General features: G+C 38.8%; 1 protein-coding gene across 20 annotated transcripts in view; it reads right to left on the bottom strand.

Annotated features, from left to right (window-relative positions):
• INPP4B (inositol polyphosphate-4-phosphatase type II B) overlaps positions 1 to 26,200 on the bottom strand; it is a 304,962-nt gene that overhangs the window by 247,758 nt on the left and 31,004 nt on the right. For 12 of the 20 annotated variants that reach the window (XM_080590935.1, XM_080590952.1, XM_080590955.1 and 9 more), the window contains 2 exons: positions 13,345 to 13,564; positions 10,512 to 10,570 (listed from right to left, as the gene is read on the bottom strand). The exons of 1 other annotated variant lie outside the window; for it this stretch is intronic. In XM_080590935.1, coding sequence (XP_080447061.1) covers positions 10,512 to 10,570; positions 13,345 to 13,456 — 171 coding nt within the window. In that variant the 5' untranslated portion in view covers positions 13,457 to 13,564. Of the gene's footprint in view, positions 1 to 10,511; positions 10,571 to 13,344; positions 13,565 to 14,990; positions 15,082 to 21,854; positions 22,234 to 26,200 lie in introns of those variants that run through there. 7 more of the 20 variants (XM_080590944.1, XM_080590943.1, XM_080590958.1 and 4 more) reach the window with 4 other exon arrangements.

Below are 26,200 nucleotides of genomic sequence, written 5' to 3'. Positions count from 1 at the left end.
TTAAAGGGGGGGTGAGGGGGGAGGAGACAACGCTCTCCCAAACCCAGCAATTCTTTTTAATGCATCAAATATGCCATTAGTTCCTTCTTTCTATAAAGACAATATGTCGTGTGCATGACGTCAGCTACAAGTTCCCCACACACACATCTCTTATTTCTTCTAATCTTCTGTTAGGTGGGATAAAGCTCTAAGTATCATCAAGTGCAAGTTTGATTAATGCAGGTAAAATTTTCAGCTTTAAAAAAAGCATACAATAACCTAAATAAAAATAAAATGAAGTTAGTAACGTAACCAATCCTGTAATTTGCCTGTTATTAGTTTTACCAACATTCTACAAAAGCAGGCACGTAATAGCAAATTTTAAATCTTTCTCTGACAAAACTCTTCTGCATTGAGCAAATGAGTAGAACTTTATAATACAGAATAAAATAAAAAGAGAAAGCTCTAAAAGTAAATAATAGGAAGGTAAAGAGTTAACAGGTTTTACAGAGGAAGCCACATGTCACAAGTTTATTAGAGTTATCTGAACCATTCACCAAGTTTTACAAGGTCCTTCACCAATTGTTTGGAAAAACTACCCTGCAAAGGCATAAAGGGCAGAAGTCCTGCATTAACAGATGTCCAGGAATAAGGATGTGTATAGCGAGGTGATAACATTTGCTAATGCAACGAAAGAGACCCAAATCTGAAATTGAAGGCAGAGCTGTAGGGTCTCGCTACCCTCACAAACCAAGTGAAAATGTATTAAATAAAACTCAGTGCTGATAAGCGCAAGCTGTGCACGTGACAAAACACAACCACTTTTATAACACTGGACTTAAAATTAGCTATCACCACTCAGGAAATAACTTCTGGTGGCACTGTGAAGAGCTCAATTCTCAGAGTTGATGAGGAAAAAAAAAAAAAAGAAATAATAAATAGTAGTCGTTAATAGAGATAGTGAAGGAGAAAGCACTATTTTATCCTCAACACTCATTAGTTGCTACTGATAAACTAAATTTAAGGCTAGAATACAAAATTAACTTATAATTTAGAGACACTCAACTTATTCAAAGCAAAAGTCCCATTAAAATTCAGGGTAAGAGAAAGGTTTAGAAAACAAGGGCTTTTTTCCTTCTTGGTACAGCCAGGAGCCCATGGAAGCATGGCTACCCTTTGCTGCAATTTAGCTGAGCTCCTCTTTCCCTCAGTTTTCATGCCACCTTCCTAAAAAGCCTTCTAGTCCCAGTGTAACCAGGACCGTGTCCTCACCACATTTGTCCCCACGCCAATAAAAAAAACAACCCATAGCAGTCACCTCTCATCCCCATCAAGTCATGGCAGCTGGCTTACAGTTAGGTTCTCCAGAAGAAGAAAATGGTCCCTTGCCTGAAGCATTTTTCAGCAGCCATAGTATATCCTCCTAACTCAGTCCAGCTCAGCGGAAAGAAAAGAAAGGGCGTGGGCAGAGCAAAACCACCCTTCATGCTTCACTTTGCAAAGGCAAGTAGCATAGATCAGGCTGCACTCAAACTTCAGAGCCACTGCAGTAGCAAGTACCACAGAAATTAAAAAAATAAAAATAAAATCAAAAGAAAAGTTGTTAGGATCATCTGGGATAGAATTCAAAGAGCAGCACACTGATGTATATATGTACATACAGCTCCTCTCCTCCCTTCTTCTAAAAACAGCCTTCACTAATGAGTAAGTATGTGGTGCAGCAAGCACTGACTAGCCAGAAGAGTCTTTGATGGTAGGAGCAAGATGCATCTACCACCAAGTTTCTCAGGCTGGCCGGTATCAATCGCTGTGCTGCTGTGAGATGATTCAAGCTTCTCTGGTTTCCCTTCTCTCACTATCCGGCTCAAAGAAGTCTAAACTGAGGTTAATCACCAGTCCCTGCCTTCAAAATCCTGTTTTAGACAAAAAATAAAAGCAAGCTTTGTCCTCAGTGAATTACTGCAGTAGAGTAGGTTTTCTCAGGATTAGCTAACATTAGCATAATGCTCATTTGGCTGGTAAACTACAACTTACTTGAAGAGATTGCTGCTGCCATCTACTGACAATTTATAAACAGGAGTACACAGTAATTTAAACAGTTATATTCTGAAAGGAGACAAATTTTTAAGTAGAGAAGCCCAGCATGCACAAGCTGGTAGCCAGACTACATTATTTGTCCAGCAGGATATAGAATCATGAACAATATTTCACGATTCTATGATTCATATCACACACAGGTTGCTTTCAGTGAAGAAATAGTTTAGCGACAGTGTCCTGACAACCTAGTTCCTGGTTTACTGCTTAATAAAAAAAAAAAAAAAAAAGAGACTCAACCCATGTGTTTTGATTTTAGAAAGAGCTGGGGGGGGAAGGAAATGTGTGTGTGTTCCTTTAACTGCTATTCACTCAACATTAAAAAAAAAAATTAAGTATTCTATTTCAGAGCTCTAACTTCACATTTTCCTCTTAGAAGTAATAACCCAGTTCTGATGAACATCATCTGAAGTGTCATAATCAAGCGCTCTGATTGATAGTTTTATCTTCCTACCATCTCTGTCACTGGAACATGTTGTGAAGTGAAACAGTTCTGCAGGCCAAGCAGCTCTTCCACTTCTATTCAATACCACAATACGAGAACTTGTACTTCAAAACACAAAATCAAGTGTTTTCATGATTCTCTTCAGTGCAAGAGAGTGGAAGATTGAAGGATTATAGCAAGAGTCGTCACTTAGTGTAGCATGCCTGTCCACTCATGTTATTAGTCTTTCTCCTTCCCTAGGTTTCTTTCATGTGTTAAGAAGTAATGCACTGAGATAACTGCAAACTATTTTGGTTGCAACCTACTCAGAGACTGCTACGTGTTGTCCACTCAGTGCTTGCCCATAGAGCTTCAAAGCCTTTCTTGCCTCCAATAACACACCCATCAGGTTTCTATTAGCAAAACCAGACAGGAAAGTTACTTTTGCAAGAACTAATTGATACAACCACATCTTATCTCTCCCAAGATCAGGAAAACAATCTTCCAGTAACTGAAAACACAAAGTAAGATGAACCCAGTTCAGAGTTTCAGGTGACAACGAGATAGAAAGGAAATGTTCCTTCTCTAAAAGAATCTGCAGAACAGACAGCGAAAACACGAATACTTAGAAACATATACCGATTAAAAGTGAGATGCTGAAGTCAATGGAACAAGTTACAGGAAGGGAAGTGATGTTCGCTTCAGCCACCAAAAGCAATGGGAGGAAGAACTTGACAGGAAAGATTAAGCAGCTGTTTGATTCACGCTGAAATTGAATTCACAGCCAAATGCACAGGAAGAGATCTCTGAAAGGCAAGGTGAAAGCATAGTTTGGGCAAGCCAGTATTGAGGCAGATCTAGATGCAATTTAGCACTGAAGAACGTGCAGTTTTATCTTAATTTTTTTCCTCATATATACTTCAACTCTGGATACAGCACCCCATGAATCCTCCAAAGTAATAAACTTGAAGGAAGTAGTTGAAAATGACTGAGAGAAAGCAGAACAACAGAAATCAGAAGTGTCAGTTGGATGCGGGAACAAGATAGACACTTCTTAGCTCTTGTTAGAAAAGGTCATTCGAAGGAGATCAGTAAAACCCAGGATGCAACTGCAAAAAATGTTACCGTAAACAAAGTAGTAATAAAGTTCAGATATCAAAGAGAGTAACAGGCAAAGCAGGTGAGTTGAGGACAGGTAGGCACACAACAGGGAGGATTAAAGTATGCTTATCCCATAAAAGAGCTAGAGGAAAGAAAGATTAAGGAACAAGTTAAACAAGAGGTCAAAGTAGACACTAAAGAAAAGCAAGAGACAGAAAAGAATTATCAAAGCAGGCACAGGTTAAAAGGTCTGCCTCTGACAGCAGTGGAAGGGAAGGGAGGGCTTCGCTATCTGGAGAGTAAGTCAGTAATATCTGGAGGCAGGAAGGAGAAGCAGCAAGAGAGATGAAGGAATCAAAGACAGCAGGAAGGCAGTAGGGATTGCCAGGATCTTATTAAGCTGGGAGAAAAAGAGAAAGTCTTTCAGTTCATAGTAAAAATAGGAGTAAATACTCTCATAACACAGTAGTTATAAACTCCAAGTACTGTTGGAAATACAAGTGCCACAAGTCAGCTCGTATACCTCAGTGGCACTGCACAGGCCCTCAGTAACAAAAGCTCAGCGAGCACTTGCCATACCAAGGAAAAACAGCGTTCTGGTGCCACCGAGATGCAGTGGTCTGTGGGAGTGCTAAAACATATGGGTCTGGGATAGCACTACAACCACTTCAGAGCAATGACTACTAAGGAAATCAAGGATTATGTTTGTCGACTCTGTGTTCTGCCCCAGTTGTTTCAGACAACTTCATGATCCCTGCATTATCTCTTCATGAGCAGTGTGAAGACAGCAGCTTCCTCCCTCCAGACACTGCATTGGCATTATCTACATCATGGTGTTTTAAGTGGCAATATGGGTATCACAACTGTCAACACTTAAACTAAAAAGTTATAGCATGGAGTTCTCTGCATAACATTCTTCTAATCCAGTGTGGCTAAAAACCTTGAACAGCCTTAAAAAACAACAACAAAACCCACTAACGACTATTTAAATTAAGGCATGCGATCAGACATTCTCAAGTGCCTTTACAACACAACAGAGATCCCACAACTAGTCATTTAAAAATAGGCCCAGCTTAAGTAAGGGACTTAAAACATACCAAGACATCTCACTGATCTGCACACGTGACTACAGTTACAGGATTCAATATGATATGAAGGTAGAATAAGAAGCCTACAATGCAGGATCCCTTCTCTCAACAGAACCCAATTCATCTGAGTTCCTCACTGAACACTGCCTGATATTTAACTTACATATAAATGTATGCACTTTTATATACATAAAAAAACCTCATTCCAACAGCATGACAACAATCCACATCTCAGTTAAGCGCAGGCACAAGTACACATGTAGCTGGGGCTGAGAATGCTCCAAAATACACAAAAGCTTTTGGGCTGTGGAAGGGGTGTTACAGTTTTCAGATCTGCCTGGGCCACGCTTCTGCCATTTTCTACTTCCTACTGCAAATCTAAGTCTTTCCAGACCAGCAACAACATATTTCACTGAAGCTTACCGAATGTTACGTTACAGACATGGAATCACTTGGCTGCTTCTTACCTTACAGACATTGCAAAACATGGCCACAAACAATATCATACGTGCAATATTTAGCCAAAAAACACATCAGCAATGACATTAAATCTCAAAACAATGCTACACTGCACAGCAACCCTGACTCTGGCTGCTCAGACATTGACACTTAAACTGATACAGAGCATGCTCTAGAAAACTGAAACCACTACTGAAAAATGGTTTCAAAGAAGTACATCCTTAGCCAGGAGAGTCACTTTTATTTCAATATGCCCTGGAGAGATGGCTAACTTACAGAACGCTAAGCCACATGTGCACTCATGCACGCACACACAGAAAACTCCATAGTCCAACGGAACAGAAAAGACTCCAAAGCTTCAATAGAAATAAAGCAATCTCACACGGTAAGAATACTTGAAAGGTAACAAATTAGAAAGGAGAATACTAAACCTATATGGCTAAGCTGAAATGCTGGAGATACCTTGTGAATGCCCATCCGAATGCAGAAAAGATTGACATACATTCCCACACTTTTACAGCCAAACTTACATATACTAATGCCATGAGAACTTGAGTAACGGTTTTCACGGCTGCATTACAATGTAGTTCACATGTGAACCTCAGAAGCATGTCATTATCCTATTGTTTCTACCTTGCACATGGTTCTCTGGTTATTGATTTATGAGCCAACCTGCAATCTTTGAGGCTTTTCTTCCAACTGTTAATAATACATTAGAGTTGTGATAAATACTGTAACAACATAATTTATGTTAAGCTTTCACAAACATTGCAAGAAAGCTTGCGATTATTGACAGCACCACCATTTAGATTTGCTCATTACTCTCTTCTGCAAAATTTTAAGCCCAACAACGCATTCAGTTTAAGGCAATTCATTACAAAAGCAGTCTCAAAACATTCACCACTGTTTACCTAATATATTAACACCTCAGACATCAGGTGTATTATCATATTCCAATTTACACCTGTGCAGTTGTCTGCTATTTCTTCAGAGCACATCCCGTGTTTTCAGGGGGTTCAGAACCAAGCACAGAGATTCACTGCAGCATGAACATGTCATGCAAGTTTGCTACCACAACAATTTCTAGATTAGAGGAAAAAGACAGGTTCATGATTATATACGCGTAATATGACTACCAATTTACGGTACTTTCAGCACTCGTAACAGCTTTTATTTTAAATATTGTCAACCCTATAACTAGGCTTCTTTCCTTCTACATGATTTTTTTAAATCAATACATTATAGAAGTCTTAAAAGGCAAGCATTCACACACACACAAAAAAAAGTGTCCAAAGTATCAAAAAATCAGCACGAGATTATTGAGCTAGCGCATGGACACAGTGACGTAATAGACTGGAATGGTTACTTCTATATAATCACCAAACTGGAAACCAAGGAAGATTTACACAACAGACACTAATGACTCTGACAGAGAACCCACTAGACAGTATTGATCACAATTCCACTTTTAAATTCCTAAATACATATTCAAAGCTAAGTAGGAATGTCAAAATGTTTACTCACTAGAACATAATGGACCCTCTGGAGCTATTACTGAGGAGCAAAACCATAATTGTCCTTTTTAATATATCTTTTTATGTGTAGATTTGCAAAGTAATTTGCAAAACCAGCTAAGTATCAGCACTACGATTTGGGAATATCAGCATATGGGAAAATTAACCATAGATGGGTTAGGTGTTGTTTTTTTTTCTTTACCTCAGCAACAATCATTCCAAATTCACACAACATTTTCTTAGCAAACAGGTTTTTGTGGGTTTCTTTTGTTTTGTTGGTTGTTTGTTGTTTTTCCCCTCATCCACAGGTGCGAGAGGAAAAAAAAGCAAAAAATAGCACTGAATTGGGGTGAGGACTAGACAAGACTGAGAAAGGTTAAAATACTCTGTTTGCTTCTTTCTTAGAAAAAAAATATTCTAAAGGACCTATGAAAAGCAAAGAGCAAGGAAATGACACAGCATGACATTTAGTAAGAAACAAGTTGCAGTGTTCTTGAAAAAGTAGATATAAAAGAATATCATTGCTATAAATTCTCATCTGCAATTGAAAACAAGTAAAGCCAGTACATAATACTGCAATTCTCAAAGAGGCTTGAAACTTGAAATCAAAAGTCCCCTATGTCAATGAAAAAAGGTGCATAGATCTACAATACTTATTATAGGCATTAGCAACTGTTACACAGCTGTCTTCATCCCTGTTTCCCACTTGCACGGCCTCTAAAATAAAAACACCACCCAGACTGGAACTGTCTAAAATTTAAGTAAATTAAACTCATCCCACAGGCTTTCAATGAGGTACGGTATTTTGGACTCCCACTTGGTGTCCAAAATAACCAACTCCTTTGCTAAACCAAGGGAAATAAGTAGCTTTATCATGCCCAATAGGTTATTCTATTGCATGCAGATATGATAAAGTGAAAGAATAAACCACATATTTTCCCTGCACTGAAAATGTACTGCTGTGCTACTTACGATTTACAGCACCCAGAAGTCGGGAGGCCTCCTTGGCAATTTTATAGCCCAGATTCCTCATATACAAGTAGTATAATTTATGTACATTTGAACTAGAATGAGAGTCTGTCATTAAACTATAAGCATTTGTGTATGCAGACACACACGTGCCTTTGACAGCAATTAATGAATATCAGCAAATCAGTCTTCATTTCATGACAGCAACTTCTGAAAGTAACTGCTCAGCATTCAGATGAGCTTCCAGAACAGTTACTTTTCTTCCATGTCGAGCCATAAGAAGCTGAATCAGGTTCCAGTAACAGAAATAGGAGTGCAGCTTTAACAGCGCTGTTCTGGGCACATCGTTCACGCACCACATCTCCTGAGTGTAGCAGAGGTTTCAGTAGGATATTTAAAAACATAAAATTGGTGGCTATGCCTATTATTTAAGATGCGTAACTTTTATGAGACAAGACTATTTTCAGTTGTTTATTATACTAGCAAACTACATTCCCAAACTCTAAAACTGATTTTGTGTGTCAAATATCGCTTCAGATGGGATCCCCTCTTCATTTCTAAAATGAAATAAGGAAAAAATACAGGGTACACTCCCATCTGTTCTTGCAGCAAATTACTTCATTTTTACATAGTATGACTATAAATTGCATTCTTTCGAGTAGGGATTTGAGATTTGACAGAGATCTTTGTCACAGAAGCTATCCTTTATGGTACCCAACAGTAGAAACTTCTGAAAGTGACTATTCAACAAATTCCTAGAATGTAAGTCCACTAGGAAGTGCTGTATCATTTAGTTTGATATATTTCACATCCCTGTCCTTCAATCACTCAGTAGTCTCTGTACCAAGTCTAATAAATTCAGACATTTTTATGATGAGATACAGTGGGTGCTCAATGTACTGTTGTTTTTTTTTTTTTTTTTTTTTTTTTTTTTTTTTTTTTTTAGCAACCAGTCATCCTGTGGTAATTATTTGAATTTGTCCAACTTCACTTCCAGGTTTCACCCTTATTGTGACCTTCTTAAAGTACCTGATAAAACAGCCCTGTGAAAACACTTGGATATTCAACGAGTCACCACTCATCTTTTTGATAAGCTTATACTTGTCACATCTCCTGGTAAAGGTATTTAATCATATTTGTAGCTTCCTTCCATACGTAACCTTTGCAAATTTTGAAACTTGTTTAAACCAGGCAACCAAAGAGAGATGCAGTTTTCTAATGCTGACCTAGACATAAAGATCACCCACATTAGGTATGTAATTGATTCAGTCAAACCACAGCATTTCAACAGGAATTTCCTTTCGTTCACTGCAAGCCTAAACCATTTCAGTAACAAACCATTAATTTATCTCTCCCCAGGTTTCTCAACGCGGTTTTGCATTTGAACATTGAGTGGACCTAGTTTGATCAGCGTATCAACCAGCCCTCTGAGATCAGCAGATATGCATCATTACATCCATATGCACCTCATCTGCGTATTTAAAAACCACAACCACACAACACATGAAGCTGAGTACCAGTCCACACTAAATCCTCTAGTATAGTTAGATTGGCTCTGGAAATTTAAATAGCAAACCGGTAGCTACATTAGCTTTCAGCAAAATTCTTATCCCTCTCTTCACAGCTGCAGAGTTGATCAAAATATTTCTAGAAACTGTTTTTACAAAATGCCAGAGGCTCCCATGAAATTAGGGCACTTGAAGGAACATGGGGCAAGACGCAGTCTCAAACTCAAAGCCCTTTGCTAAAAATAGTTTCTGCAAGTCATACAGCAGAATAAGATATGAGGGTGTGACAAAGGGATGTCACGGCCTTGAGTTTACTTTCACGTACAGAAAACTTGCATGCCCTTTCACCATCCAAGGGAATGCAGCCACATGGCACTCGAGCCACAGAAATCTGTATCATTTTGTTTGCATACATACAGAAACCTATCACATGCTCCTTAACAGTGCTTTGAAAGCAAATACTCCTTTAAAATTAGACCACATGTACAGTTACCAGTATATTAAAAATAAGCCACTACATCATGTTGAAAACCTTTCAAACAGGATATACAATCTGTCAAGCTGTATTATTGTTTCAATTCAATAGCTGGTCCATACAGTACAGAAATATCTTAAGAGACAACCATAAAATACTTAGTTAACACCAGGTAAGTGTCTCAAGCCTTGTACAGTCCCCTAATTCTTCACAACTCCATGCTATTTTCACCCAAGTACAGAAGCAGTGTTCAGAATATCAGACAGAAAGGCTACAAAAGTAGTTCCACTCTTAGTACTTGTTCCTTACAGAGGATGAGAGGATGAGTTGCCTCAACTTCTATTAAACCCAAAGGCAAACGAGGGCACTCGGCATCTCCTGCAAGACTTCCATTATGTGTCAGGGTCAGACCCTATTTTAATAGGCTCTTCATTCTAGGTAAATAATTGCTCTTTACATCAAAGCAAAGTACTCATGCATAAAGGAGGAGAAAATAATCCAACACTTCATAGCAAATACAGTTACAAAACAACACTAAAAACTGTATTGGACTCTCAAACTGCGTCTTGAACACTAGCACAATACCTCATTGAAGCTGTGAAATTTTTGCTTTCATTATTCCTGCAGATCTGATGGAGAAATTCTGGATTTAAAGCTGTGTATGTTATGAGCAAAACCTGGCTATAGACTCTTTATGATTCAGCCAAAGAATGTTGATATCATGAAGAATACCTGGTGTTATAGAAGACAAACAATAGATTTTTTTTCATCTCTACTATTCTAATAATAGGAATTTTTGTCTCTAAAAGCATAATGCCAATAGCTATCATGAAAAAGGATTACTCAAGTTCATACAGATTAAACTAACACATCAAGAAAAGCAGTAGGAAAATGAATTACCTTATTTTTCATTAGAAAGAGCAGATTTCCTTTCAGTCGGCACCATCTCTCTCTCGGTTCTGTATGCAAAGAAGTAAGAGATTAATAAAAACAACCTTTTGTCTTCACACATTAAATGCTTCTTAAAGAAAATGCATTAGTAATAAAGGTCAGAAAAGAAAATCATTAACAACCAAAAAAAGCCAGCTTCACTCAGCAGCTGCCTATGTACAACATGCTGTTAAATGCCAGATAACTTCCCAGAAGGTTTTTCTACTCTGCAGCTGAAAGAATTGGTGACTGCAGCAGACACTCCACTGTGTTTTCTCTGCTTCTCTGCTTTTTCCTCACACGGGAGCAGAAACAGCCACTTTAGCACGGTACAGCTTTTGCTTCCATCATTGGAAGAGATGAAGTATAATCCTTTTTAAGGCACGAAAAAATTTACTGTTTACTTAGATTAAGACATGCTCATCTGGATTTCCAGTTTTTAGAAAGTAGCAAGTAAGCAAATGCGACCTAAATATTTACAGTAAGTTCACTATTACTATTTTACTGCACTTTTTAAAAAGTTGAAATGAAAACAACATATTTGTGCTTATACACAAATAGATGCATGTAATCCAACTTTTAAGAAAAGGGAATTTTTCAGAACTTCGGGGTGGGTGAAAAAAAGCTATTCTTACCAGCCATTTTTTTTAATTACATCTTTTTTTCTTATTTTGGAAAAAGAAAAAGCACTTCATTATCCAGCTATAGGTATAGACAGCTAGATATAGCTATTATGAACGTCTCATAAGCAAATATAATATCTTTCAACAAACCCTGCATCATTTTAGCATTTCCTAGAAAATAAAGAATATTTAGCATAAGGGTTGTTTTTTTTGTTGTGGCTGTGACATTTTTGGTAGTGAGCTGGTGGGTGTTGTAGGGTGGTTTGTGGGGGTATTTTTTTTGGTTTTGTTTGTTTGTTTGTTTTTTTGAGAAAGAGGACATGTGAAACCCCATGTCTCCAGACAGCAGCCAACCATTAACTGATAGAAAGTTGGAAAAACAGCAGTACCGCAAGGACATGGTTGTTCCACAGCTGCCTCCAAGGAACTCTTGCACTTACCTCTATGCTGGCCACCATTAGAGGCTTATTACTGACCAGGGAGGTGTCTTGTTACAGTAAATAAATAAAATTCTTGTTTCCTCTTGGTAATTTTAATTAAGATGTTTCAATAGGGAACACTTCAAAGTCTGAACAGCTTTCTCCCACAAGTGGAAGACTTGGTCCCAGACACTGCGACTTAAAGTTAACTGATTTCAGCTGTATGCCAGGTTTGGTGGTTTTGCGTTGTTTTTAGGTGGGGGATGATATTATTAATAATAGTTATTTTAGAAAGATTCATGTTGATGGATCTTCCCAAACCTACTGAAGTACAAAACCAAAAGTAATACACATTAATGCTCATCCACCAACTAAAATCTAAACCAAGTTATCACAGCTTCGTCTGATGTTTTACAGCAGAAGTATGGGACTCTGCTTAGACTACATGCCACCTTCCAGAACCCTGCAAGCATCAGCAGAAGAAAGGAAGCATCACAGACACACTGCAGATGCCTCTAGTAAAAGGTATATTTAAATAAGAATTGTGAAAGTCACTACCTCGTAACAGCATGAAAAATAGGCCCAACAATTAGTCATATTTAGCAATGACAAGTCTCTCAATGGATAGTACATACAGTGACTTAAACCCTTCTCTCAAGAGGTCCTAATCTGAATGCTGGGAGTCAGAAGGATTTACTGGGCAGTAGGATCATTCTATGCATGCCTTGTTTCTTAAGGATCTTCCTAAAAATCAACTAGCACTGACAATGCTAGCAACAGGAAATCAGGCTACATGAATGCTTGGTCTATCTGTGGTCAATCAAAAGGTTTTTAGCAGCAATTGCTAGCACTCAGTGTATGACTCAGTGCATAAAAACCCAGCACACCATCAAAAACATCAGATATTCATTGGACACAGTCTGATAATGCTGCCTGCAATGAGAACACAGGGACAGAACCCCACTGAGAAACCCCAAAGCAGCCAGAAGAGGATGCTCACCAGTACTCTGTCCAGAAAGCTTGCTGAATCCTCCATAGGAGACTGGTTATCAACTTACCTCATCATTACAAAACGTATAGAATACTCTGAAAGCATAGCACAACAGTTTTTGGCCCCTTATCATAACCAAGTCTATGCCTTTTTTTCCCCTAATAAAATCAAAGTAAATGCATCTCAGTGAAGATCAGTTCAGACAAGAGAAAATAAAACATTTACTGTTGCTGAAATTATTGTATTAGAAATGATTTTACAGCTAAATAGGAACTATTTCCTAACAACTACCAAGGGAACAGACATTTGTTCAAGCTTACTGGAAATAGAAAGACATTTAAAACATGATCATAAAAGCCAGAAGAAACCTGCAAAGGAGGTGGAAAGTGAGCAATAAAAAATCTTATGACAAAAGAAAATGCAGTTTTTGCAGGGTAGGACCTGAAGAGCTGGATAACACTAGGTACAGCAACTAATAACTGGTGACTTGAAGCCACTAGTTAGAAAAATTCTTTTCACTGAAGAAAAAATAGTTTTAAGGCCCGAGTACTGTTTGTCAGTTATATAACAAAGGATACTTGAAAACTTGAGTAAACTAAAGAGCTGTTTTTAAATGTCCTTATTTAGAATGGTATTTAGCATCACTCAAGCATCAGTAATGAAGAAAACTGAAGACACTGAGACGTATGTGATTAGTGAAACTGTAAGCTGACAGCTGCAGCAAACATGCACATCAACCACAGGTAGTTTTCAACTCAAGTCATTTTTACCTATTAGTTTTTCATCCCCGACCAGTCTGCAGATCTTCAGTTTTCCTTCCTTGTCAAAACAACCTGATGGTCGCTTGGCCAGCAAAGCCAGATCTTTAGCATTGAACCTCATTGAGTTGCCAGGGAAGAAGATGAAGACAAGCAAATGATGGAGGACAATAACGGTGCTAGTTAGTTTGTTGAAGAAGAGCAAAACCTAAGCAGCAGATATGAAGGCCAACTGAAATATTAAAAAAAAAAAAAAATGTTGCTGTTTATTGTGATTTCGTTTGTGTTATGCACTCCAAGCACTGATTTCTTTCATAGTATGGAATCTGTACAAGAAATAAGGAAAAAGCCCTATGTCAAAAAATAAGCCATCTTTTCCCCATATACACGCTTGTTTGTGTTTGTTTGGTGGCTTTAAAAAAAAAAAAATTAAATTAAGTTTAGCTTTCCAGTGCCCCTATAACGTCATGCTGAAATTGTAATTTGATGCATTATTTCCACAATTTAACACCACCACTAATATATTTTGGCTATAGGCACGTAATAAATAGAAAGTTCAAATATGCCATCATGTGACATTGTAAAGGGGAAGACTGCCTTGCTCTTCCATCTCCTTCACAGGAACAGTAACTCTAAAAGAATATCAAGTGTAAACTCTTGGAACTTATCACTTATTCAAGTATTCACGTTGTGTTATACTGTGACTCAATTGTGCACTAAGGGCTTCTGTTTTGATCTTGGTATATATTAATAGTTTTCAACTACTTAAGAACATTTTCTTCTGTTCTCAAGAACAGAGTTGTGCCAAAGTAACCAAAACAATTTTTATCGGAAATATATCTGTTGAACTTAGCAGAAAAAGTTACACGATACCAATCTGAGATCATCAACTCCCTCATAGCCCTCTGTTCATCTGAAATTAGTTTTAAATTAGGTTCAGTAGCTGTAATTTTCACCAGTGGAAGTTGTATGGGGAACAAATATTTTTGTCTAAATTGCAGCTACTACAGCACCATTTCACACTGCTGCAAGGAGAAGAAAATAAAGCCAGAAAAGTACTTTTAGAGATCTTTTTAATCTCCAAGACATCCTATGCTCTTAATATCCAACCCTTTTGTAAGTGCCTTTCTCAAAAAAAAAAAAAGTTGGAAAAAACATATAAAATCAAGTAACTTAAGCTTCTCAGATAGCTTTTAATACTCCTATGCATTTTAAAAGCCTAAACTTCACCACGTGTGGACCTGGGAGGCCAGTTCCCATCCCTAAGACAGAAGCCTTTGTTCTTTATGTTCTTTCTTGGATCTAGTTATCCCTTACAATCAATGACTTCTGCCATTATTTTTCCCTCCAATCAACAAGCCACAGCCAATTCCAGTATCACTACATGACTGAAAGCAGGCCAAGCCTTACTTTGTACATCATGAAATATGGACAGGTCATAAATATGACGTTCAGAAAACCAATCTCCAAACACATTTTTTCCTCCTAGAAAGGTTCCACAATTCCATGGAGAACTCCTATAAAGCTATTTCAAGTTTGCCTTTCATTACGAAACACCCTTGCAAGCAAGAAACCAAAATACATGCAAGCAGTCCCACCACGTATATAAGCATCAGAAAATTGCAGCATCCACTCCTCCAGCAATTCTTCCTCCTTACTTTTCTTTTTTGTTTTCCCTTTACTGTCAACAGCTATAGTTATTTTCCAAGCCCATCTCCAAGCCTTGGACTCCATCTCATAATACTGTTGAGATGATCACCTCATAACCTTATGGTCATCACAGAGCCTGACCTGCAGTTTACAGCACACAAGCACACTGCTGTCACCAAAATGAACTACTGACTCCAAATGAGGCTCCATGCAGGTGCAGCTGCTCGCAAGTTTTCTAAATTGATGGGCTACAAGTGTGGAAAGATGAGTCATACAGAAATCACAAAAAGGATATTTATCAAGACTATTCTAATGCTATAGTCATATTTAATGTTAAAAAGCTCATCCATCGGAGATGGAAAAAAAGTTGAGAAAAGACACTAGCTTGGCCAGCACTATAAACAAAACCCAGTCCTAATGCCCTTTGCAACAGGCTGACCAGGACATATAATCTGCAGGAACTTTGGGACTGGGATGTGCACACTCCCAGTAGTCTCTCCGTGCTGAGTGGAGTTGATTGTCAGTTTTGTTTTACGGACACAGATTGTGTTTTTAACACCAGTGCACACAGGGCTTGCAATGGACCTGTTTGATAAAAAAAGCACTCAGCAAGGTGCATATTTGTCATCTCCAAGTGTGCATTTGCTCTTGGCCAATCCCCCTCCCAAGCAGATACCTCACACACCGTTCTCATAGCTCACTGGCAGCCACCTTCTTTCAGAAAAGAGTGTTAACAATTCAGCCACAGCCTAATTAGCTGTTTTTGAACTGATTCGTTCAAGTGCATCTTATATAGACCTCATAAATCCACCCTAAACAGCATCTTTAGCTATATACAGTTAGTTTAGATTGCTTCCATCCTTTTGGATAACATCAAGAAAGCCAGACCCTAGGAGTCTAGTCCCAGATGGAAAAGTCACTGAAAACCATCAATAACCAAATAAAACCTACAGTATGAAAGCAATGAAGGTTACTGGCTAAACTCTAATTATGCTTAAATGCACTAATTACTGTAAAGCACAGACATCTGTACTCCATATAGAACCGCAAAGCACAGAAGACCATGGGAAGAGACAAGCCACAAACCACTATTCAAGAAACCTTTTGCTTTCCAAAGAGAAAACAGAACAATATTCTGGGTTTCCACAAAGGCTATTAGAAGGAATAAAGAATCTCCACAAGGAGATGTGCAGATTGATTTTTTTATCCCCCCCCCCCCCAGGGGGGATGGTATCTCTCTGCACTCATCTATTGGTAAAGTGGTAACTCTCTAGAAATTTCTTACATTTCTATATCCCTTATCATGAGTAAGAGCCAGAACATGTAAATCATGTGGGACGGGAAGACTGGTACACAGCAATTAAAGCCCTCAAGACAGTGTGCTTCAGTACATATGACACACCAATGCCAGTCTTGAAATGCAAGGCAGCTGGGCCAGCAACCAAGGGGCCTGTTCCTTGGAAGCTCACCACACAAGCAAAACCCATCTGACAACATCTGCATATTATTCACACCTAAAAGACACAATAGACTGTGGGACTCAAACTTGGGTTTAACTGAGTAACCTGATGACCAAAGACAATCACAGCTAGTGTTGTGACAGCAATAAAATTAAAGGTAAAAACCCTGATGGAAGCGTCTGTCTTCAGCTGCAGCATTGGTTCTCCTTGGAAAAAAAACTCATTAAGAACTCGTTAACTTGATAATCAACTTCCCTTCTGGCTCCATTTCAGAACAAAGCTGTCAGACAGAAAAACTATTTACTCATGGAGTGCTTTTCAATGTTTCTTCTGGCTCATCTCTTTCCTAGCGTGAACTCGGAGAAGATATCTTCAGTTGTTTAACACCAATGGTTTGAGAGACAGGCATAATTTAATATTTGTGTTTAAGAGAGACAGCAACATTGAATCCGAAGTCCATCTCAACATTTCTACCAACACAATCACCACAGCCATAATTTAGAGGGAAATCAGACCAGTCAAGTACTTAGCATCCAGAAGAGAAAAAGCATAGCAGAAACCAAGTCTTGGGAAGCAAGAATTGCAGACCAGCTTCTAACACTGATTTTACTAGCTTAGGATAACCACCAAGCTGCAGCTGTTCAAAGCAGTAACTAAAGGAGGTCCCCAGTGCCATTACGAAATAGGAAAGCCACCTTTGTGCCAGTACATGCTATCCTGAAACACCACTTGCAACACTGCCTTTTACGTTCCAAGTTTCCTTATACATCTTAGGTGCTGATCAGCATTGAAGAGATTAGCGCATAATACCGTGCAGCTTTCCTCAGTACTGCATTTACTGCCACACACACAAAAAAAAAAAATCAGATATTCATTGATAAAAGTGTTAGAACACAAGCTTTCTAATGATGCAATCTCCTTAATATCTAGAACAAAGTCAATACAAATGGCTGCCTGATTTCACTGGTTTAGCAACTTCAAAAAGAAAAACACAAGAACTTAATTCATACAACTCCTCAGAGACCCTGCCAAATGTATTTTACATTTTCCTTCTCTTCCTTTGAAAAGGTACAATATTTTTAGTTCACATCATTTTGTATTAAGAACTTCTTTAATCTCTGGAACACGCACAGTGCTGGAAACAGCCTTCAAAAAGAAAGCTTCAAAATTAGCCCATGATTTTGTCTTCAATACTGATACAAACTTTCAGCAGAGAGTTATTGCCAATTTCACATACTGTCTCTGTATTTCACCCTTCATGTGATTTTTAGGCCATAAAATATGGATAAGAAACGTTGTGTCCCCAACCTTTGTCAAAATCTCCAGTCTGTGACTGATCCCTGAGCAGTGTAATGCAAAACTAGGTTTTTCTGTCTTGGAATGAGGAAATAAGAGAGCAACACAGAGTTAAGCAAAACACATACAACACGAATTTTAAACATGCAGGTATGGATACATCTAGATGTAAATATTCAAAATCTAAACATGTATTTAATTTTTATCTTGGAAATCAGTAACAGGTGATGAGCTGCTTAGGAAAGAAAACTGCCTGGGCTTACGTAAATTCAGAGTCTATATTCCAGAGGAAGTTTCAAGGGATCTGCAGATGGTAACCTTATAGAAAGGGATAAAACAGTACAGGAACATATGTCTTACAACAGAACCTTCCTTCCAGTATTTTTTCTACTGGGGTAAAATAGGTAAGATCTATATACCAGGTATTACTAAATACCAGGTTATCTACAGAAATGATCTATCGGTAATAGGAAATTCTCTCTTTCTAATGTAAAAGATGCCTATCAGCTGGCTGACTTCACCCACGGAAATTTTCTGTTTAATTCTCCACGTCCTCACTTCTGTCTCCTGGCTATCTTACTTCCTATAGCAAAACCAAAGCTAGTCCAACCATACGTTGTTTGTAGTTCTCACTTATACTTTTGGTATGTTGTAATATTGCAATCTATTTAAATAAACTATCATTATAAATTCTATCAAATTTTACTTTGTAATATTTGTCAATCATTGTGATTTTGCATAAATAAATCACAATCCAAGCAACAGGTTTGTGATATTCAGCAAGTCAGGGTCTCATGACACTTTCTAGGACACCCTTTTATCAAGCTTTCCTACTTCAGATAAAGCCACAGTAACCTAGATTAAAAAATAAATAAATAAATAAATAAATAAACTTAAAGCTGCTCTAAAATAGTTTTGTGTATGGAAGCAAGGGAACAGAAATGCTAGACAGTTATCTGTTTTTCCCCCCAATAGCACTGGTAGTCATTTCAGTTTTACTTTATGCTGAAATACATGCCCTTGCATAGTAGCTATGTCCTTATCCTCCCTAAATTCTCAGGGCACCCTGCGAAGTAGGCTGGGATCTCCAGCCACCACCTCTCCCCAGCCAGCTCCAGCCTTGTGCCAGGAGATCCGTGCCCCTGCAATGGCGCAGCCCCGCACCACACAAGCCAACCGCCATCTTTGCGTCAGTATCCCTGCTGCCTCCTAGTCCCTTTAGAAGTCTGAATACTGACAAGACTTTAAAAGGAAAGTATCCAAAAAAGCTTCGATAGGTGAGCCATTGTATTTGGAGGGAGATAATGAAAAATAAAATGCCGGCCTAACTTGAAGGTATTCCCTTCAGCTGAGGAGAAAGGAGGAAAAAAAGCTTTTTGTCTCCTTTAGCTGACAGAGTCCCCTGTCAAGCAAATTCCTAAATAATTTATTTGGCTCACCAGATGTGACCTTTCAGGAAAAAAAAGCACTCTGCTTCCCCTAAAATGGATAACACAAATAAACACCTACCACAGAGACAGGCATCACTTGGCACACCCGCCGAATGGTACGCTTCTAGCTGCTGGTACTGATCTGACTCAACAGCAGTTCTGGGCAAGAGAGACCATTTTTCGGCTCTGGGACTTGTCCTGTGTGGTCCACAGCCTGCCCGGCTCTAACCTGCAAGGTGCAGGCTTGAAGAAGAACAAGACTGCTGCTTTCAGCAGCACTGCCAGCTCACAGTGGCATCCAGTGTTGAAGCTACAGCTTCCCTCGTGCTGGAGCAGCCACTGAGGTGACGCAGGTGCAGGCTCCAGGGGAAAGGGAGCCCAGCCCGCCTTGCCATGGCAGCGCTGCTGCTCATGAACCCTGCAGCCAGCTCAACTTCCCTTGGGGACAGCCAACCCCATCGAGCTGTGCCCTGATCAGACTGGCTACCTGGCTGCAGAAATGCACTGAGGACAAGAATGTGAAGTCCTCTTACGGTCCTCCTCCTCCTCCACTGAGCTGCTGATGGCCTGCTCAGCCCTGCTGCCTTCTTCCCACCATTGCAAAGCCCAGCCCCTCAACTGCCCTGGCTATGCCTTTCTTTGGGCTAAGAAAGCTGTGTTATTGACAACACTTGAAAACAAATACCACAAGGTTAAGCCAGTCTTCCAAAACTCTTTTCAAAAATGACTGCATCAATTAATGTTTCAAAGACATGAGGTGCACTCAAGTTAAATGGCCAATACAAGTTTGGGCAGTACTACAACAATGTGGTTTCAGAACAGACTCCAGCTAAATGTTAGCATTTCATTCACTATTTGTTTACAAATTTACACACTGGATTCCTTTCTGTACTCTCCAGGAATACAAGCACACAAACCTTTTGTAACCTGCCACTTCAAACAAAACAAAAGAGGAAAAAAAGGAATAACTAGGGTATATATAGCTCTATTCAGTAGAAGTTCCTATACACACTAAAGCAGGCAAGACAGCCTGGAGGAGGCAGGGTGTTCGGACCAGTGACCCCCTAAAGGAATGGGCTGGAAAGGAAGACACAGCAAGTGGTTTCAGAGAGCACAATACATTAAGTATGGCAGTGCTGCACTCTTCAAGAAGCGGTATTCCAGAGGAATTACCTGGAACTTCTGCCTACAGCAGACTTGTTTCCTGTCTTTTCCAGGGTCTATACAGGTGTTTACAGGTGTTAAATGTACAGACAACTTGTAGATACAACACTGATACAACATCAGTTTTACTGTCCATCTTTACTATACCAGAAATTACCATACTAAGACTGCATCTTATACTCTTAAGATACAGGATTTTTATTATTTGTTTCTTCATCTTGAAACACTTGCAGACCCAGACAACTTTGAGTTCTCAACCTTTGTTGCTTTGCTTCATGTCCTAGGACTAAACAACTTCTACACTTTTGGTATCTGATAGCAAAAAAAAAAAAAAGCTAACTATCGCACTGCTGAGAAATCATAGTGATGAGGAAGTTGCTTTCTACTCCCCCCACGCGCACACCAAATTTGAGATATCAGAGCGTTAACTGAGCTATAAGTAGATTTCTTACCACTTATTTGAGACATTTAGGCATTCATTTGAGCTCTAAAAAGATTTTAGCCATAAGCAGACTGAGTCAAATCACCTACATAAATTAAAATACAACATTATACCTCTATTTTTATATCTGGTATTAAGTACTTGGCACAAAATTCCTTCAGTAAGCTTCAGAAAGCTCTGGAGTTCACAACTATATTTGTTTTGGCATTAACAGGAAGGAATCCTTTCCTCTTTTCTTAGCAGTATCAAGTTCTGCTTTGGCTGTCTTTTTCCCACATGGCCTTCAGGACAGAAACTGAAGCATCTTTCCATACAGAAACTCTGTCTGAAGACCCAACAGAGGCTCTGAAGTTACTACCCCACAGTTAGGAACAGACCATGAGCTCCTCTGCTCCTGCATTTTCCAAGGCAAAGAGATTACTGGGTTTCTCCAAATTACCTCTAACTTGGCAGAAGGAAAGCACGGAAAACAAGGGAATTTGATGATGACACTCAAATTGAATAATTAAGACTCAACTAACATATAAAGAAAAAAATCTTTGTGAAGTACATTCTCTATTTAAATATATTGCTTCTGAAAGTTCACAAGTACTTGATTACCTACTTTTCTAGTTATTATTAATATATTATATATAATATGTATATATATATATAAAACATTCACTATCTCAGCTGAGAACGCAATTGCTAAACAAATATCTAGGAAATAGTGACTTGGTGCTGTTATATTAAGGAAGAGCAATAAATCACTTCAATTGCGTCTCAGTAATAATGGTTCAATTTTTACATTCCCTGAAAGTCTCAATTCAGCAGAAACTATTGTGTGTATCATCTGGGGAAGAGAATATTCAGGCTGAGATGCAAAACAAGACAGTTAACAGGGGAAGGCTTAGTAATGCAACAGAAGATGAAAATCACTACAGAAGTTACTGCTTTATACCCATCTGGCAACTGCAGCAATAACAAGATGCTTATTGATCTTTTGTGTTAAGATCAACAACATTCTCAGTTAGTAAATAGCAATAAAGTTTATTTATTAAAAAAAAATAATGGAATATCTCACTGTAAACTTGGACTTACTGTTGAACATCCATCGCTATGCTGCCTGTTTTCACTAACATACAATTTTTCCCTAGCTGAAAGCATGAAGGAAACAAAGAAATCACAGAATTTTTTTTCATATCATCAGCCGTTAACTGGGCAATAGAGCCACATTTTTAACTGTTTTTTGCATACATTTACCTACTCTTTAACATAAGCCATCCTACTGTCTTAAGCCAGAAGGAGTCACACCAAACATTTCACAAACATTTTTAAACAGCCTTAGTCTAAGAAGTTGGAACTGACAAACAGCCTAGCTAAATAAGATACATTTTTTCATATTAAAAACCTCACATGAAGATAAAAAGTTCACAGCAGTAACAAAGAAGAAAAAAGACTTTGGCAGTTATAAGATTGGAAATTCATGTTGCTTAGGTACAGAATTATTTGGGTAAATAGCCCACAACTTCAGTGCTGTGATGCAAGAATACTTGTTGCAGAATGGGTATGTCTGAATTAAATCATTTTGTATTAAAAACAAAACATAATGATTTTTACTAGAGGCAGTCCACTTTGCTAGGGCTGAATGTTTCCGTGATGAAAACGGCAGATGCATAGTACTATAACCCAAGCCTCTTGACACAGCAACTGATTTTGCCTCAGGATAGGAATGGTTGTTAACAGCCTCTTTTCCATCTCTACTGAAACCACACCTCATTGACCAGCCTGGAAAAGCTGCTCAACATCTAACTGAAGGATTTTCACTTACATTTTATTCAGACCTACATACTCTGAAGGATTCCCAGCTTCAGCCTCTGGCCAAGAATAAATGGAGAAACCAGCCCGAAGCGGAAAAACAGAACTTAAAGGGAAACCAACAAACCCAAAGTACAAAAAAAATCTGATTCTGTAAAGGTTAAAGAAAATTCCTGTCCCTCAGAACTCCAGCTTTCAAACCTCCCCAGTACAGGAACTTTAAGAGCCAGGTTTCTGTGGTTATGAACAAGCTGATCCCTGGTTAAACCTGCATGTTTGGCTTCCTTGTTATCCTGTCAAGGAGGGAGAGCAGAACACCTACAGCCCCTCTCACTAATGTAAGTCACTTCAAGGGTGGCAAGTGGAAGTGTCAGGGTTGATATTTAGAGTTCAAACTGACTGGGCCTGGCCTGGGAAGAGTGAAGAAATTAGAGTTGGTGGGAACAGGAAGGAGAGAACATATAGGATGGAAAAAACATATGTGAAGGAGTGTGGAAGAAGAGCCCTGTGTGGGAGCTGCTGGCAGATCTAGAAGAATAACAGGTAGGTAAGGAGGCAGCACACCTGAACCTCAGGAGCCAGGCCAGCTGGTTTTATGATGCATACACTGCTTCTTCCAGCTCTCTGAAGAGACCCAGGTAAGGTGGCTGCTCTGTGGACCAGCAGCTCTGCTGCAGCTGCTGGACAGATAGGGGTACCTTCTGCAGTCAATGCATAACAGCCTTAAAAATGATTTCAAGCAGAACGTCAATGGTTTGAGGTGTGGGTTGTTTGTTGTTTGTTTTTTTTTTGTTGTTTTTTGTTTTTTTTCCCATCCCTGTTGAGGCATCTTCAGACATTAGCCTCAACTATTTTGGGAACTGAGGTTATTCTGACCACCTTCATCAAGGCAGAAACAGAACTTGTACAGGAATTTAGACAGAGAAGGTTAAGAAATTTCAATTCTGCTAATAAGCAGACATCACCTTTGCTCAAGAACAATATTTTAGAACTTGCAGATTGCATGCACAAACACAAACATTTACAAAAACATTCTACTCAATTTACTCAGTCAAGGTTGTTGTTCCCTACCACTGCCAGTTCACTATGGTACATCAGCACCTCAAAAGAAAGGCAAAAAAAAAACAGAAATCCATAAATGGCTCAAAAACTGACTTCTTCCTTAATTTCCTGAAGGCAGCCAGGCAATTAGGGTGTTAGTTGGAAGATATGAACAGTGGCAGGTCATTCTCGTTGTTTCTCAAAAACTTGTTCCTTCCCTTCCCGGCATACATATTTAAGAAGAGGGGGGAAAAGAAGTTCTACATTTTGTTGGGAAAGCCATGAAGTTGGCACTCTCTTTGCACTTTCTCAGTAAATATGACCGAAGTTTTAACTTCTGGCTAACATCTGCCTTTGGTTTTACAATTTCATCTTTTCTTTTTTTCTTCCTATAAGCAGTAACAGAGACCCACAGGGATTCTTTATTAAGACATTTACTATTTGCTAAAAATTTTTGCAATACATTTGATTAGTCTATAGATACATCAACTCATTTCTCCTGCTGTAGCAAAATAGCATAACATTAATTGAAAATCATTATGAAAATCCTACTTTGGGAGTAGCACAGCAAACGTACATCTAGCCATTAGCACAGGCACCAAGACCAGTCACATCAGACTTCTACAAGTAGATGAAAAACTGTGAAACCTGGAGTTGTAGTGGGTGGGGCGTATTAGTATTGTTGCCTTTTTTCTGCTGCTGGTCTTGAAATGTGCAAGAACAAAAGACTGTTCTTACAACCATCCTTCAACGAAAAAAAATTATCAAGGGTCAGACATCTGTCAGTTCCAAGAGCATCCATTTTCAAGGCCTCGAGTCCTATAAAACACTTCTCTTGATGTGGAAATGAAAGGTTTAGAGCAACTCTTTAAGTGTTTTAGTGGCATCAATAAGTTACTCCTCCTAAGCACTATGGAAGTAATTCAAAGAGAAGCCGACTGCAGCCAGTGGCTTAATGGTTTGTACCAAACAGTCAGTGGAACCCATGGTGCTCATATTGAGCACACAGGATCCAACCATACATATTAAAAACACAGCAGAAGAGAATATCTGACTTCTCAAAACTACTACTAAATATAACGACAGAAGCTAATCCTCTTTGCAACATACATTCTTGAGCTCAAACCTAAAAGCAGCTAGACAGCTCCGTCTCAATATCCCCAAAGGAATGCTGTTCTAGCACCTGGCTACTTTAATGGCAAAAACCTTTTTGATTTCCCAGCTAAGCATCTTAATGTTCAAATTATCCCCATTATTATGCCAACAGTGACCTTCAACTTACATTTAGGTTTTCTTCACTTTACTGTAAGAGTCAAAGCAAGCCAAATAGTTGAATTATTTCACTCTTCCCCTGTAGGCTATGCTTTCCAGTCCTCCTGATCCTTCCCTGAACCAGTCCCACTTGAACTCTCCTCTCGGGGAAACACAAAGGACCAAAACCACATGAAATACTCAAACTATACAAAGTCAGAGTTGAAATCACAGTATTCAAAACCCACCTCACCTGTTCTTAGCTTCAACATTTATTTATTAGACCTTGCAGCAACAGTATCTTGGCCCTACCCACCATTATCACAAACATTTGTTCTCCGGTTGATATTTGTCAAGTTAGTCTCTTACAATACACCCTGTAATTTTAATCTTCACATTCTAGCTTTCTCTCCCCAGATCCAGCTCTGCATCTATCACAGAAATCTAGTAATACCTCCACCACTTCTCACTAAACTTCTATCAGTCTAAGTAGCTTCTGTTTCACTTAGACCGTCTCTGAATTATTAGAGTAATGCATCACGTATTATAGTGCTATTCAATAACCTCTATTTCTAGCTTTCCTGAAAAGGTCATAGCCTTCAATATTCATGTTCCATCATGACTGCTATGCTATGATCTTATGGCTGTGATATCCAGTTTATATTCTGCAATTCAAATTACTCCATTTTATACCCCAAGCTCCTGGTATTTGCACAAAAGTGTTTCAGCTTTGTTTGCACTTCAGGTGACACAGCCTTAACTGCATTCAAAGCTGGCATAGCTGTAATCGCTCGTTATATTTCCCAACAATGATTTTCATAAGTATTTATTGAACTTAACTTTTATTCTAGTAATTGTCTGCTGTTCTACACAGCTACACCACTATTTGCTGTGCTATCCTGGGTTGCCTAACTCTTTCAATATAGACTTTAAAGAAAAAACATCATGGGCATTATGCAAATCTCTATCATATTGCACAGTTCAAACTTCTTCTACAGCAATGGCACAGACTCTCAACACCAAAAAGCTGTTTCTCTAGGGATTACAATTTGAGCTATTCTTTTAAAAGACGTCTCTTGTGGTAGATGAACTTCAAATGGTCAAAATTGCCAAATCCTTTCTGTAGGACTAGTTCTGGAGTAATCCACGACTTGATTATTCTGCTGCCCCACTGCTCTTGTCCTCCAAGGCCTGCAAAAACTCTTTTCATAACCAAGTGAGCCTCCACACAGCTAAGCGTCTTCTGCAAGCCCAGTGGACCCTTCCAAAAAGGATCTCCACTGTCTGGAGGGTCACTAATATGCATCTCCTAATTATCTCCCATTAGCTGGACTTTT

This window comes from Anser brachyrhynchus (genome assembly GCF_964034855.1).
Source record: "Anser brachyrhynchus genome assembly, chromosome: 4".
NCBI lineage: Eukaryota > Metazoa > Chordata > Aves > Anseriformes > Anatidae > Anser > Anser brachyrhynchus.
This window is presented reverse-complemented; position numbering and strand designations above follow the sequence as displayed.